The sequence below is a fragment of the Molothrus ater genome, chromosome 8 (genome assembly GCF_012460135.2).
Source record: "Molothrus ater isolate BHLD 08-10-18 breed brown headed cowbird chromosome 8, BPBGC_Mater_1.1, whole genome shotgun sequence".
NCBI lineage: Eukaryota > Metazoa > Chordata > Aves > Passeriformes > Icteridae > Molothrus > Molothrus ater.
Genome location: NC_050485.2, coordinates 28362717 through 28378579, shown reverse-complemented (window position 1 = coordinate 28378579; position 15863 = coordinate 28362717). Strand labels below are relative to the sequence as shown.

The 15863-nt window shown below is 36.1% G+C and overlaps 1 protein-coding gene across 3 annotated transcripts in view; it reads right to left on the bottom strand.

Moving 5' to 3' along the window:
• Positions 1–15863, bottom strand: part of ATRNL1 (attractin like 1) — a 432283-nt gene that overhangs the window by 394735 nt on the left and 21685 nt on the right. For all 3 annotated transcript variants that reach the window (XM_036385270.1, XM_036385271.1, XM_036385272.1), the window contains exon 2: positions 162–245. In XM_036385270.1, coding sequence (XP_036241163.1) covers positions 162–245 — 84 coding nt within the window. The remainder of the gene's footprint in view (positions 1–161; positions 246–15863) is intronic.

Here is a 15863-nt window from a genome sequence, read left to right as displayed (position 1 = left end):
AATTCTATATAATATTTAAACAAAACCAAAGCAAACTAACAAAACACCAAACTGTTCATATTATACCCTCATGCAGTCTCTATGTCAGGAGTTCTTTTGATCTCTAGAACACATAGTACCAAACTGTTTAGAAAATTTAGGCTATGAAAATAGATACTTACTATCCTTCAATTAACCATGTGCATTTAGTTTTATATTTGTAATTTATAGGTCCATCTGTTAAATATCCAGAAGGTTCTGTTAACCTACAAGAGGAAAAACAGGGCTGTAATAAACCAGAGACACCAGAACATGAATCATCGACATGCCAATAGAATCTTTCTTGATGAAAAGAAAATGGGGGTGGGGAAAACAGTCAAGTCTCTCTTCATATTTCTCATCACACTATTTGTGCTCACAAAAACTTGAATTCTGACTCTTCTAATATTGATTTGCTTTCTTCCTCCAGGCATTCACTTGTATGCTTTCTAGTTCAGTAGCAAATAATTTAAATTATCCTTTACACGAAATGGATCCAAGCCAATGTAAGGGGGATTTGTTTAAGAGCATTTTGGTTTGCTTTGCTTATTTGCTTTGCCATTGCCTTACAACTTACTTCTGAAATTAGACAACACCAGCCATAAAAAAACTCTCCTAGATCAAGACAAATGAAGATATAAATTTGAATAAGCACATCTGGCAGGCTGCTGCTCTGTTATTCCTACTCAGTACCCTGTCTCTGCACAGTGCTCCCCAGTGATTATCCAGAAGGATAAATCCCTGCAGATTCTCCACACAGCATCACACCACCTTCAATGACTTAGAGCTCAGGGACACTTTCAGTCACAGCTGTGCCTCTGGGTTCATGCTTTATACCACTCAAAATGTAATGATCTGTGTTTTATTTCCCTTCTTTCCCTCCTCCGCCCCTTTTCCAACCTGAGAATTCCTTGCTCACCTGCCTTTAATAAATCTTTTGTATTCTCCTAGAGCCTGCTGCGATGCAACAGAGATCAGCATATTGTATCCAAGATGCAAGTGAACCATGAATCTGTACAGTAGCATATTATTACAGTAGCAATATTATTTCCATTTTATTCTCTATTCCCATTTAAGATTTTATTTGCTCTTTCAACAACTGCCATTCAGACATTTGAAACAGAAATATCTGCTGTAACTTTTTTTGAGTGTTAATAGCTCAATATTCATCACATATAGAAATTCCTTTTATGTAGAAAAAGAATCTTTTCACCCATTCATATTTATTACATTGTATTAATCTATGTGGTGATGAAACAGCAGATGAAATTCAATAATCTATTAACATAAAAGCTTTCTAAAAGAGCCTGGTATCTTCAGCACATTGTACCTTCACTAATCCATTCTACTTTCTGCATCCTTTATGATTATGTTCAAGCCTTAACACATGTCTCCAGTGGCCTTACTCCACTGGGGAAACAGATCATCTCACTCTTTAATAACAAATAACAATAAATATAAAAACATCCTCAGAAACACTCATTTCTTTCACTATATTGTAGAAAGAAAATCATTAAGAATAAGTATCACTAAATAAGAAAAGCTTTCACCTGTTTTGTGTGCTTTTCTTTTTAATAAAAGGCAAGAATACGTAATATTCCAATCAAAATAATTTCAGTGCTGTCATATGATTTATATATAGAAGTAAAGTCTTATTTAGCTATCTAAGAACATAGATTTTCCTGGCAGAAGTATGAAATATTAGAAGTACTCATTTGCAGTCATGACCATTGCCTTCTTAGTAGTTGCATAGTGCAATGGAGGTGACTTACAAGAGTTGTTTTTATTAGATCAGCCCTTTGGTACTGGTAAAGTACAAACAATTTCCCTTGTCTCCTAGAATGGTAATTTTTTGATAAGTAGTTTCTTTTGGAAGAGTAGATAGCCTTTGAAACAGACATTTCACTTTGTTGGCAAAAAAAGTAAATAAATAAGAGCACAGCATTACTTTGCAATAATGTTTGTAGAAAATTGTAAGATAAGGGCTTGTTCTATTTAAAATAAATACATAGCAAGACAGATGGAAATTACTGTAAGTTTCTTGAGTCATACCAAGAATTGTTCTGTATTATTTTTCTTTCCAAGTGTTATCAAATCCCAAATGCCATAACACAAAGATAAGCAGTACCACTTTCAGGTAAGCCCTTGCCCAATCAAGGGCAATATTCTCTTTCATATGAAGCAAGGTATTCATCAGCAGCTTTCCTCTGTGGCTACCGGTGATTCTGTCAAATAACCACAATCCAGATGAGCCACCCTGACTATGCACTCATGAGTCACAGAGGTGCCTGCACTGCACCCCACTCCTTGCTCCCCACTGAGAAAGCTTCAGTGAGAAGACAGAAAAATTTGTGTGGCCTGCCCAGGCACCACAGGTTAATCCCACCCACACTCCAACCTCCTAAACAGAACACACAGGGGAGTAGCTGATGCTGTGTATTGTCATTTGAAATCCCACATCAGCTTTCATAATATTCTCAACAATATTTTTTCCTAGTTGGCAGGGTTATAATCAAAGCCTATAAAGAATTAGAGGGTGCATGCCAAAAGAACATTTCCCATCTCAGTATACTGTAAAACAGATCTACCAAACAACAGAAAGACATCAGGATGCTGCACATTTAAAAGTATTCAGAAGCACCAGTGACAGATCAGTCATTCACCAAGATAATCAGTCAGCAAAAGATTCCCTGAAATATGTGACACTACAGTGTTTCACCAAGCAGACAGACACACCAGAAATGCAAGGGCTAAAGCCAACACAGGGCAACCAAAGGGATGTCTACAGTCACCTGGAATAGTACCACTGCTATAAAATAATGGCAAATAAAGAATGTACAGTGGCAATATCTACCACTGCAGAGACTTTAAACCAATTTCAAGGAAAAAAGTACACTCTAGTTCAGTCAAAAATTATTGGTCCAAAGTGAAGGAGCAGTCAGATGAAATCTACGCCTGCAATACATAAGACGTCAGAGCAGGTTATTAAAATGGCCCTTCCTGCTGTAATATTTATAGAGCTGTGAAAAATGCAGTCTTGTCATCTCCTGCATCCTCCTGCAAAAAATAATACCACCAAATCTTTTAGAGAGGGACACTAATTTAAACCAGAAAAGTTATTGGCTATTTTCTGAACATGAAGATCCACAAAACTGCTGGTAGATGGACAGAGGTCTGATTTATAATTTAGGAGAAACAAAGCATAAGCTACATTCATAATATTACAAATATTCACTATTAAATAAGGAGTTATAAAAAAAATTCATTTATGTCTATGTTACTTAGTGTCACACTTCTACTGATAATTTTAAGAAATGTTGGATTACTTTGCAATTCCTACTTCAGATGTATCTGAATATACAATATAGAGCATATTTTGCTGCACGGATCCATCTCAATATCAGTACTGCTGTGTCAGTCAAGAGCCCCTTTTTCCATTGCTGAAAAATTTTGCTCCATCTCCTTTTCATCTTTTATGAAAATATGTTTTATTAAAAAGAAATAAAAATCAATAACTGTGCTTCAAAGTTAAAAGATCAAGTTCTTCATAAACAGAAGTACTGGCAACCTTTCTAGTTGAGATCTTGTGTCTAACATTTACAGCAGGGAAAGAGACTGCACAGATCTGAATATATTAATAAAGAAGGGGAAAAAAATTCCAACCACCTGACAGTACAAGCCTGAATCAGTGAGAAAGAAATGCAGAAGTGATCAAGAGGCCATTTCTCATACCACAATATTGAATGACAGACTAAGGTTTTCCAGTATTTTTTCAAAAGAATATCTGAAAAACAGTATGTTCTGAAAAACCCACAAAGGCAGATTTTTCTTTTCCAGGCATAAAGCATTGACTAGCACCTAACAAAATTTCAAAGAATTTGCATTTGATTTTCCTGCATTTTTACATTCATTGTATAACTTTCTGCTGGGCTTTTTTTTCACATATGAAAAAAGGATGTACTGAACATACTGTAGCTCTAATTTTTCTTCAATGACTAATGAAGAGGAATAAATATTCAATACATTAAGGCAATATTTGCATATGCCAATCACACTCCTCTACTTGTTACATACTGCTTTGCAGTAATAGAAGAAGTTATATTTAGAAACACAAAGGACACTCATGACAACTTCTCACATGCTAAGTAATCACAGGCCTGCTCTTAAAGAGGTTTCAGTTTATTCATTGACAAAGTAGTAGTTTCTGTTGCAAAAGTGAAAACCCTAGTGATTAATTCAGTTCATCCTGAGTCCATCTTTCTACATTATTTTAAACAAAACCATGCTCCAAAACAATCCAAAAATCCCAGAAAAATAAAATCAAGATTAGAATACAATTTTTACCCAAGAAGAGATATCCTGTATTTCAAGAAGCTTAATACTTATGTTAAAAATAATTAAAAAAAAACAAACAAACAAACAAAAAAAACCCAAAAAACTAAATTAGCTGGAATATAACCTCTGATTGGTGCAAAACATTAATTTAAGGTTAATTCTGGCATGTGCTCTGTTTCTGAAAAAGGTTGTTGTTCCATAGTGCATTTTTGCAATAGTCCCAATACAATAAAAGATTCTGCTTTCAAAGTCCAAACTTATATGGCATCTCACTTATGCAATGCATTTTCAATTACATAAATGAAATCTGTTCCCTTGCTCAGGCTGCACAACATTATATAAACTCACAGAACACAGACCAGGACAGCTTGTTTAGAATAGGATATCTGAATATGTGACTCTGAGGGAATCCACAAAGAGACTTGAAACATGGGCACAGTTTTATAAAGACCTGGTAAACAAACCAGATGCAGAAGATAAAAATAGTATTATAATAGTAAATTTAATATTCATTCTATTTTAAAATAAAATGTGAAAATACTGCATTAACTACTCAAGAATTTTCTTCTACCGCCTCACAAAGTGGTACTTGACTTTTTTTTTTTTTACCAAAACCTCTATAAATTGCCATTTCATTTAGAACATGCCCTAACACCTATCCCAACTATATTATATTATTATAATTCAGATTATATTGAAATCTTTTTTCAATTATTTGTCTAATCTGATTTTAATAATTCCAATGATAGAAGTCTACAACCTTCCTAGGCAATCTATTTTAGTAATGACTTATTAGAAAGTATTTCTAAATGTCTATTTCACCTTTTTTTCTTACTTACACATATTTCCTGAATGTAGACCTGGAAATCAGCTAAAATTCTTCCTCTTTCTTTTGAAAAGAGGAATAAAGCAATTTAATCTAGCAACCTCATGAATAATTTTCTAGACTTCCTTCTAGAATTTTTCCTTCTAGAATCTGCACCTCAAAATGGTACCTACTTCTCCAGCTGTACTCTGACCAGCAAAGCAACCAGAGAATTATTTATTATACATAATGTTCATAATCCAGTTCTCCTGAATGCAAGTAGTAGAAGAACTCTTTTATGCTGATTTGTGTACAACCAGTAATTCCCCAAGATTGCCCACTTCCTCCACAGGAGGAACTAAATGATATTACTCCAGTTCACCTTACTGAGGTTCATCACACCCGCTCAAGTGTAGAAATTCAAATCCAATTCTGTCCCTATCAGGCTACATTATATGGGATCAATGCAGCTCACATCAGCTGGAAATTGCTGCATGGAAAATTTCATTTATAATCACTTGCTCAGTAGGAAAACCTAGTTTTCTTTCTCTGATATAAGTGTTTACTTAAAAGATAGTAACTTCTGGTCACACTGCATAGTGAGGAACCCTACTCAAACAGCAGTGAACTCAAGAAAACAAGAAAAGAAAATAATTCTATTTGTGTATATTTGTGATAAAGGTCTTCATAAAAACTCCTGCATCTTTCATAACAGCCCTTTTTCTATTACTCAACTACATCAACAGCTTCTGAATATTCATATTCATTATTCATTCACCTTACAAAGCATAGCATACCACTAGCATAAAGGCAGTACTAGCAAAAATTAAAACTCCTCTGCACCCATGGTCTCCATTGTGACAGCTGCATTAATTTTGTATACTATAATGCAAGCCATTCAAGCCATTACAACATGGCACCATTTTTTGTGTTGGCTAAAACTAAGCAGTTGCCAGATACCAGCACCATGAAAGAGGCACTAAAGCAAAGTTTTCTTCCACCTGACATTTCTAAATATTAAGTCCAAAGAAAAGTAGTCATGAACAAAGAGCCTTCTACTTTTCCTTCATGTAAAGAAATTTTCTGCTTTAGTTTCCAGTAATAGCACATGTCAGAATGATCCATTTCAAGCTTTTTGGACAAAAATGATTCACAGAATTATAGATGAATAGTCCAAGAGATAAGGTGAATAACAGGCACAGTAATCTCTCCCACTGCACAAATGATTGGAGTATTTTATTTAAAAGCTTGATACAAAAAGGGAGAAAATAATTCTACTGAAAGTATAGCTGCATAGAATGGATCTTGAGAAAATCCATCCTGACTTTTGTCTTCAGATCTTTCTTTAGATTAGATGCATATATATTCCTAAAATATGTAAGTATAAGCCATAACTATCTAAAAAACCCAATCCAAATGTTGATTGCCTGAATCTAAGCAAAGAAATACACCATTACTAAGAACTGTGTCACCCACTCCCAAACATTCACAATTTAACAATAAAAAGTTTTTACGCTACTTAGTTTTACACATGGATGGATTTACACATAATATTTATGAAAATTTCCTATAAAATTGAGTGGAGTTGAGTCAATCTACAGAGTTCAACAGCAAGCTCCATGTTTTCTACAGAATCACTACAGCAATTAACAGTTCATATCTTGCCAATATTTTCCAGGTGGCAGTGGTTCTCCATCTCAACTTAGAGATCAGTGCCTTTTAAAAGATACTGCAAATAGCACAATATCCTCCACTGACCTGGAACAAACTTAGTGAAAAGAAATGAAGTGAAAGAAATGTAGCTTCACCTCTCTTATCTGGAATACTGCAGGCCTTTCATATTTCCTATTTTAATATCATGGTTGGACAAAATCATATGAGACAAGCACATATTCTATTAGGAATGCTCAGGCTAGTTCATAGATGGCATCCAAAATTCTGCCTATAAATAGGCCTGGCACCATGCTTAAATTAAAAATTGATAGAAAATCAAGTTGGCATTTGATACAAAAACAAAACATGATATAATACCCCACAGCACTATCTCATCTAAGTATGGCTGTAAATGCTACTCCACATATAAAATCCCAGAGGTCAAAAAGCTGTATAAAAATAATTCCTGTTTTGAGTAAGAGACAGACCACCTACCCAATCCCCTGGCTGAACTTCTTGCACTCTATTTCCTGTCATAGTTACTAATTTTCTCAAAAAAAGAGCAAGGTTTGAAATATTCAAAGTTCTGACAATTCAGTCCTGATTCACAAGAATATTAACAGTAATCCCAAAGGTTTCTCCTGTATGCAGATAGTTGCTATTAGAAGCAAACAGGAATTCAAAAAGAATCTGCCAGGAAGCAAGGAGACACCCCACTGCTCTAACATTTTACAGTGTTCACTTCAGCCAAGAGGTATTTTTATGGCCAAATGTTGCCAAGATAATGAAGAAATTAATTAAAAAAAAAAAAAAAAACCAAAAAACCACATTCCACCAGACTGAAGTGGTCCTCTTACTTACTTTTTCCTACCACATTAACAATGTTATTATCTCATTTAGAAAAGTTCTGTACCTTCATAGACTGTGTTACTTGAAGATCACCCTTATGTTACTTTAAGATCACTTGGAGTAACACATTATCCTTATGTTATTCCTCTTGCTGAAAACAAACAAAAATAAGTTATACTTTAGGTTTCTTTAACAGCAAGAGATTTTTATTTTCTAGTCTTTACTTTCTACAAGGCAGCCTCCATTTCCAAAAGTGGTTAAGTGTATGTTCTGGCATTATTCTGTTAAGATCTCTAAACTCTGTCAGGGTACACTTCATCCCATCTTCCAGATCTCCACTTGTTGGGCCCAATATTGATCCCAGGGAGATCCCACTCATGACAGGAGCTCTTTACACATGACCAGGCAGACAGCTCCTCACTCACTGCACAGATCCCTTGTCTAGACCCCAAGAAATCCACTTCTGTACCAGGAGGGTGTGGGAACCCATACCCAAAGCCCTGGAGAAATTGAGGTAGACAATGTCTCAGCCCACATCAGCAAGCAGGGTGACTTTGTCATAGAAAGCAATCAGGTGTGTCAAGCACATTCTGACCTTGGTGAACCTCTGCTGACTTTTCCCACTCATGTTCTTCATCCGATTTGTAATAGGCCAGGAGAATTCATTCCATTCCAAGTTTCCCAAAAACAAAAGTAAGACTGATGGGTCTATAATTTCCTGGACCCACCTTTCAGCCCCCTTTGAAGATGGAGTTTTCGTGAGCTTTCTTCCAGTCTTCTCAAACATCCCCCAGTCTCCGCAACTTCTCAGAGATGACAGAGCCACCCCATAACATGAACCAGCTTTCTGCTTAGCCTCAGGTGGATTTTGTCAGGGCCCATTGATTTATAGGGGTCAAATTCCTGTAATAGTTCCCACACCAACTCCTTCACTGACAGTGGGTCTGTGTTTGCATCAACCTGGATTTTCTCTCCCAGGGCCTGGGGCTCAAAGCACCAGCAAAGAGAGATGTGAACCAAGTGCTGAGAATCTGTCTTCTCACATTGTTGGTGACTAATTCACATCTGCTGTTTAACAACAGGCAATATTGTGCTCTGTTTCTCCTGTTTCCATACTTGAAGAACATTTTTCTTGTAGTTTTCAATACCTCTGGTCAATCTCAATTTAAGCTGAGCTTCTGCTTTCCTGACTGCATCTCTACACAGCCTGGGAATGTCCTTGTAGTCCTCACCAGGTATTTCTCTGCTTTCCCATCTCTGGTACAGTTCTCATTTCAGCAGACTCAGAAGCTCACAGTTAAGCCAAGGGGGTCTCTTGTTCCACCAACTTCCCTTACCTTTAAATAGAATTCAATCTCAGTAGTGTCTACATTAAAGTAAGATTGGCTACAGGTTTTGATCTAATCACAGGATTAACATGAGTGAAGGATAAAGTTGTTTATGAATTTTTATCCATTTGTGTACAAACTTTCAACAGATGTATGTATATATTTATATAATGAGCCACATGTATATGTATTTTATAAGACTTCTATAATTAATCAAACATGCTACAGTACTTTAAAATGTGGAGCAAAAAGCATATGGGCAAGGCAGACTGAGGTACTTGGCAACAAGGTAATGCACTGTGCCAATTTTTCACTGTACATCACCATAAATCTCATTTTCACTTGTGACCTAGTTCAGGGTTTTAACTTAAGCTTCCTGAGGTAACAGGCAAATGCTCTAAATCCAGTGTGTCACCAACTCCTAAATTTCTCCTTGACTATTTAAATCAAGTTTCTATGCTCACCAAGAGGCACCTCTCTCTACCTTTCAATCATTTAGAGTGATTAATATCTAACCATCAGATTTCATATCTGTTAAGGACAGAATTCTCATGGCAGGAAACTATCTCATATCAGAAGGCTGCAAGCACCAGCTCCCAAAAGCTATATTAGTTTTGAAAACATAAAAATGCACTAAAATTTGACACACAGACACTTTCCAAAGGAAAAAAAGTATAATTTTCTCTTAGCATCTAAGATTTCTCAAGACTTTTTAAAATCCATATATATATATATATAAAGCCAGCAACAACTCCTTCCTCTCTTCCCTTTCCCATCAGCACACATACACACTTACAGCCTCCTAAGAGGTTCCCAGTCCCTGAACACAACCTCAGGACAAATGTTGAGATAAGAAGAGATAATAGTTCTTTTAAAAACTTAATTGATTAATAAATTCAAAGGGCTGGTTACTGGGGAGATTTCAAGTACTGTCTTTCAGATAATTATATAGATAATCACTTACTTCCAACTTCTCTGGCTGTAGCAATTATCAGGACATTACACTATAAAGCACATCCCTCTGTTTGCTGTAAAGAAATGGAATAATGGCATTCATGTCTCTAGGGTATTACAAAGCTTTCTTGTTTGGGGATATGAAAGATTCTTACTAGTCATAAAATAATATCATTTCAGAATACATTTTACTCATGTGGCAGGTGTCATTTCACTCATATTTTATGCTTGACTTCATAATTTATGGGTATGTCACAACACTGTTAGCAACTTCCAACACTCCCTCTAGAAGTGGATGAAGAGGTATAAGAAAGAGAGACTATGATATTTTCATTTTTAACTATGACAGCTCCAAGTTTCCCAGAATCAATCATTTTATATGTTGGTAGAGGGCTTTGGGAATGTTTCTGATCATATGGGTGGGGTTTTTTTTGCTTTAGTCATCTCTCTCAACAAGCCATCCATCAGTCAATGTAGAGTTAATTTCCTGGCAATGGTGGAATTCTTACAAAAAGACCTTTGAAAGATACAACAAATATAGAGTAATTATTGCTTTATTTGAGTGGCTTAAACAAACTGGAAAACATAGGAAATTCAGAAAGAAGTGCACTGGTTCACATATAGAAGAGACAGACATCTGAAAGGATATTATTCAGCTGAAGGGAGGTTATTATTGCAAGGATGCCAATTAAAACTAATCCTATTTAAAAATAAAATTTTCTTTCCTTGCCTACATGATCTACTGGACGGTTCCATGAGTACCTTTCCAGTCCACTATTCCAAATTACAGGCATGCACTGACATAAGCAGAACCTTCTATAACATCAATAATTCAATCAAAACATTTTCGCTTGTTTGTTTTTAATTGTGAACAAAAATCATTGATTTTTAAATGTTTTGGATGCTTGGTTTTGCTTTTCAGAAAGTTCTACTACAGGTAAAAAAAAGTGAGTAGATATGAAAACTAACAAAACTAATTTTCCTTCTAAATCCTAGAAAAATCACACAAACTGCAATAAATTCTTAATATTTATTGGAGAAAACTCATCAAATATTCCTTGAAAGACTCTTATTGACATGGTCTGAAAGCACTATTCATCCAGAATTTCAAAACTGGTTTAGAATCCAGATCAAAAGAAACCTCTCACAATAACGGAAGTCTTAATACTGCTTTTATTCAGTTCTCAATTTGTGGACTTTGAATATGGCATTTGTAGACTAGAATTTAGCATTTGTGCTATGATCTCAGCTAATGTATGGCTCTAAGGTTTCTTTCATATCACTGTTAGATGGTCAATACTGATTCTATGCTTATCAATACAAAAATAATTTCTCTTGTAAAGAAAATGTTTTGAAAGATTAATTCCTGCAACATTAACAGCTTAATACCAGCAACAAGTCACAAAAAAGGAATCAAATTTCCTTAAACTTTCCATTGACCCTAAAGCCTTTCAACACTGCTGCAATAAATAAATAGCCTTCTTTCAACATATGACTATTTCTACACCAAGGTCTTGCCAGAATCAAAGATGGCAGAAATCAAAACAAGAGCAAATGAAGTTATGGACAAAAGAACATTCCCTGTATCAGGAAAAATCTGCATTACCCAAGACCACAGCTGAACCTCAGTTTCTAACAGAGTTTCTTGTTGTTGCTACTCTTTTGTTAGATCTTATCTGCATAAGCATCTGTTCAGCAATGCTTAAAAAGAGATTAAGAGCTGAGGGAGGAGGGGGGAAGCTTCAAGAGCAGAAAGGCTAATATATGGGTATATTCAGCTGTAAAATGAATCAAAGCTGTTTTCAGGACATACTTCTAGGTGCATCTCTAAATGCTCATCCCACAGTCAAAACAAACTTTTCTTTTTGGCCTTTGATTAGTCACCAGAAGGTGCTCTTAAATCATTAATCTGAACTTCAATCACTCCTGACCTCAGCTCTCTGAGGACAGCGTTGTGTCCAGGACTCTTAGTAGGTGATTAAACTGGAACCTAGTACAGTTAAAGCAAAATTCAAACCAATTCTGGCAGGGCTTGCTTTTCACTAAGGAAGCTGAGGGTTATCATGAGCCTAAAAAGAGCCGAAGGGCTTAATGAATCATCCCCAAAATAAGCTTTTACTTAATATTGAAAAAAAACCTAAAACACACCTCTATGGATGTATGCTCTCAAATGGGAAAAAAATTTACAGAAATTCCAAAGAGAAGAGAATTAGATATTTTACACCATCTCAAACTAGACAATTAGGAAGCTTCAGTCAGAGCTTTAAGAGGAAAAGTTTTAAGATTTAGGATTTATAAATATAGCTATTTTGATAAATCATTTAGGGGAAGAATTGAAAGGGAAAAACATGTTCATCAAAACATGTGACATCTTAGTTTCAGTGATTATATAAATTAAACCAAATAAAATACATAAACTATATGCTTGTGGAAAGAGTTTTACTTTGATCTGTGAATTGGCCCATTTTTGTCAGCTGTTCATAAAATCCACACCTGCATTTATACTTTACCATATGTACTCCCTCCCAAAATAGGTGCCAGATCCAGATCAGGCTGTATGAACCACCAACAGCCACAGAGGCAGAACAAGGCACAGTCTTGTACAGAAGTTATTTTGCACCATCTTTACCTCCCAGCTAGCCAAAAACGAAGCAGAGCCCCTTGAGTTTTCTGTCCAGAATGGAAGCCAGGCACGAGCTGCAATGTGAACACACTGACCTGGCCAGCTGTGAGTGACCAGCACAGCAGAGGCTGCACCCTCCCACCAATGAGTACTCACCAGCCTGGGGAGCCTGGAGTCACATCTGGAGTGACAATCACCAGGATCCACCTCCTGACCAACAGAGACTCTAGTTCAGGGTGATTTTTGTCTCACTTTCCCACCCTCAAATACCTATCTTAATAAAATTGCTACTTTTGAAACACCAACTCTAAAAGTTATCTGAATATACAAGACTGAGATGACTTCTTCAGCCTGAGACTAGGAATTGCCAGGCTAATGTCAGCTTTTGCATTTAGTTAGAAAATAAGCTAAATCTTTGCTTACAAAATCACCAGGAATACAATTTTTAATCCCTTTACATTTTAAAACGCTTTTTCTTGAATAAGCCTAAGGATCTGAGTGTTCCAATTCATAGAAGTTCTTAGGCTGTAAATCCATTTACTAAAGATAGGATTATAGAGTACATGTATATCATTTTACATATGATACTTTTAGGGAATTTAAACTGTCAGGACTGCTTTAAAAAGCTTTCAGTTGAAAAGTGAGCTTTAAGGAAGTATTTACTCATATTTCTTGAATTTCAATACATACCCTCTACTATCACGAAAAAAACTGAAGGGACCTAAAAATTTTACTAAACATAAAAATGGACACAGTCCTTGTCTAAGGTGCATGGTGTAAATCTGCAAGAGTTGCCTGTTGAATATAACAGGGATACAGGACTGGGTATTACAGGCAAGAGAGGGCAAAGCCCAGCTTCAGAAACCTGTTGGAAGGCTTTCAACACTTTTAAGATGTAGTTCCACATATTCTCCTCATTAGAGAAGAGTGGTGTAAACACAAAACTAACATTGCACATGCCAGGAGAGTGAAGAAGGATCCTTTAGGTAACAACTGGGGAAACTGGAGAAATTAAGCTGAATGAATTGTCCCTTGAGTGGGTAGCTAAATTGCAAACAAAGATATTTAAGAGACAAAGCATCAGTCTCCAGAAGTGAATTTAAGCTACCAAGCAGACAATATATGCCTGGGGAGGGGAGGAAACATGCCTTTTGGTAAGCTTACCAAGTCATTTTTATAGATGGAAATTTTACCTTATTTTTTTTTGTATTTTGGACAGCCATTCAGATCTGTGCTACTCATCTGTTTCTGGATTTCCTCAGCATCACACTGCATAAAAGATTGATACATTTGCTGCATATACTAGATCAGGCAACATCCCAAATGAGGTCAGTGACATCCACCTGCTTCAAACCAGAAAGAACCCTCTCTAATGTCTTGACACAGGCAAATACTGGGACATATGAATAAGTCATATGGAAGCTCTAAGTAGCCACCTGCTATTCTATCAGAAAATAGGATGGCTACATATTGTCAAGGTCTAAGGTTACCTTGCATAAGTGTCTGCACAAAAAGAATTTAACAGTTTTAAGCGGTCCCTGGTGATAGACCAGACCAGAAGGCACAGCTATGTCTCTTATGAATAAGGCTGAATAGAGTTGTATTCATTCATTGATTTAAAAATAAAACTTACACATTAATTGAGTCAGTTGGTGAGGTATGGTAATCACAGGGAGCCCTCTCCTCAGCATTCACTACAAAGGATGCCTCTTGAAGGCTTTTTTTACAAAGAATATCTGAATGACTAGTTTTTCCTATGTCTATATGCAGATTTTTGCCTCTTGAACTGTGTACTCATATGGCAATAAAAAAAAATTTTGCCTTAAAGATGCAAGAGTTGGATTAATTTACAGGGAAAACAGTGTACTAAGACTCCATCTCAATGACATCTAAGACAGTTGCAAGAAATATTAAATACCCTAGTGAATTGTTGGACATTTAGGGTCACAGAGCCTTTTAAAAATGTTTCATTATCTCAAGAGGTGAATGAACAAGATTATTTAAAGAGTTAGAAGAATGTATTTTAAAATCAGGAGCAAGACAGTTTGCAGACAAGCAATCAAGTGGAGAATGACAGCTAAAAAAGATAGAGTAGTTGTTTCAATGGTTTTTCTACTCCTTAGTAAGGAAAATAGATCAGCTAGACTCTGAAGGAGCAGTTAAAGTAGTTGAGAGTCCCAAGTTAAGACCAGTACCATGGAAGTCAAGAGAGAAAAAACATTCAAGGAAACCACACAACAGTGAAGGCAGAAAAACAAAATGAAAAACCACCCTTAAGACTTCTTTTGAAAGAGTAACATCAAAGACAGATCAAATAAAACGTCCATCTTATTAGAAGATGAATGCCTAATTTAGGTCAACACTGAATGTCCCAGTTTCAACACTGTTGCACAAGGGCCAAGAAGTTCCCATCTCCAAGGTCTGCAGGAATGAACATGCAAAGAGGTGCCAAATACAGCATCTAGTACCTGTTGACTCACACAACCATATGCCTGCATTTGCTTTTCTCATCTCAAAACCAAAGCATTCCTTAAAAATGTTAAAGAATAAAATAATTACAAATTGAACTCAACTATATAATGAAGTTCCAGAAATCTTCAAGTATTGCCTGTTTGGGGCTGTGACAAGCAGATTATGTCACAGATCACCTACAGGCTGCAAAGCTTTGCAGGTGCTGTTGAACCCAAGCTAACATGGCAATATTTAACCAGGAGACTGTGCATTCTCTACCCAACACTGGTATTTCCAACAGGGAATTCTGCATGGGAAGTATGTTGCAAGCAAAAAAAACAAATAAACAAACAAAAATTATCTAATCAGAGAAATGGACCCCAAAGGATCCAGAAAGGGTAATCACTCTGCTTAAATAAAGCCATGTGGTACAGTCAGCCCAGCCCTCTCATTTCAGGAAAAAGATGAACATTCTTGTTAATACTTCAATAAATTGATCATGGAGGGATACTTGATCTAGAGATTTGATGAGAATTAATCCAGCTGTTTTCAGATTGGGCTCTATTCAAAAAGTTGTCAAGACTCAAAATGTTAAGTTCCCAGTGGATGCTCAGCTGCTGTACTTATTTCACACTTAGCAGGAACAGCTCTTCCCTGGCCCAAGCACCCAGCAGCAGTCAACTTTCACAAGGAAACAAATAATATAAATCCATAATATCCTAGTCTTCTCTGTATTTGGGGCTCTCCCTTTTAGAATGAGCTAGAGCTATCAGAATGACAGACATCTTAGGACTCACAGTGACATTGCTGCTGAACCAAACACACGAGTCATCATCATCATCATCAT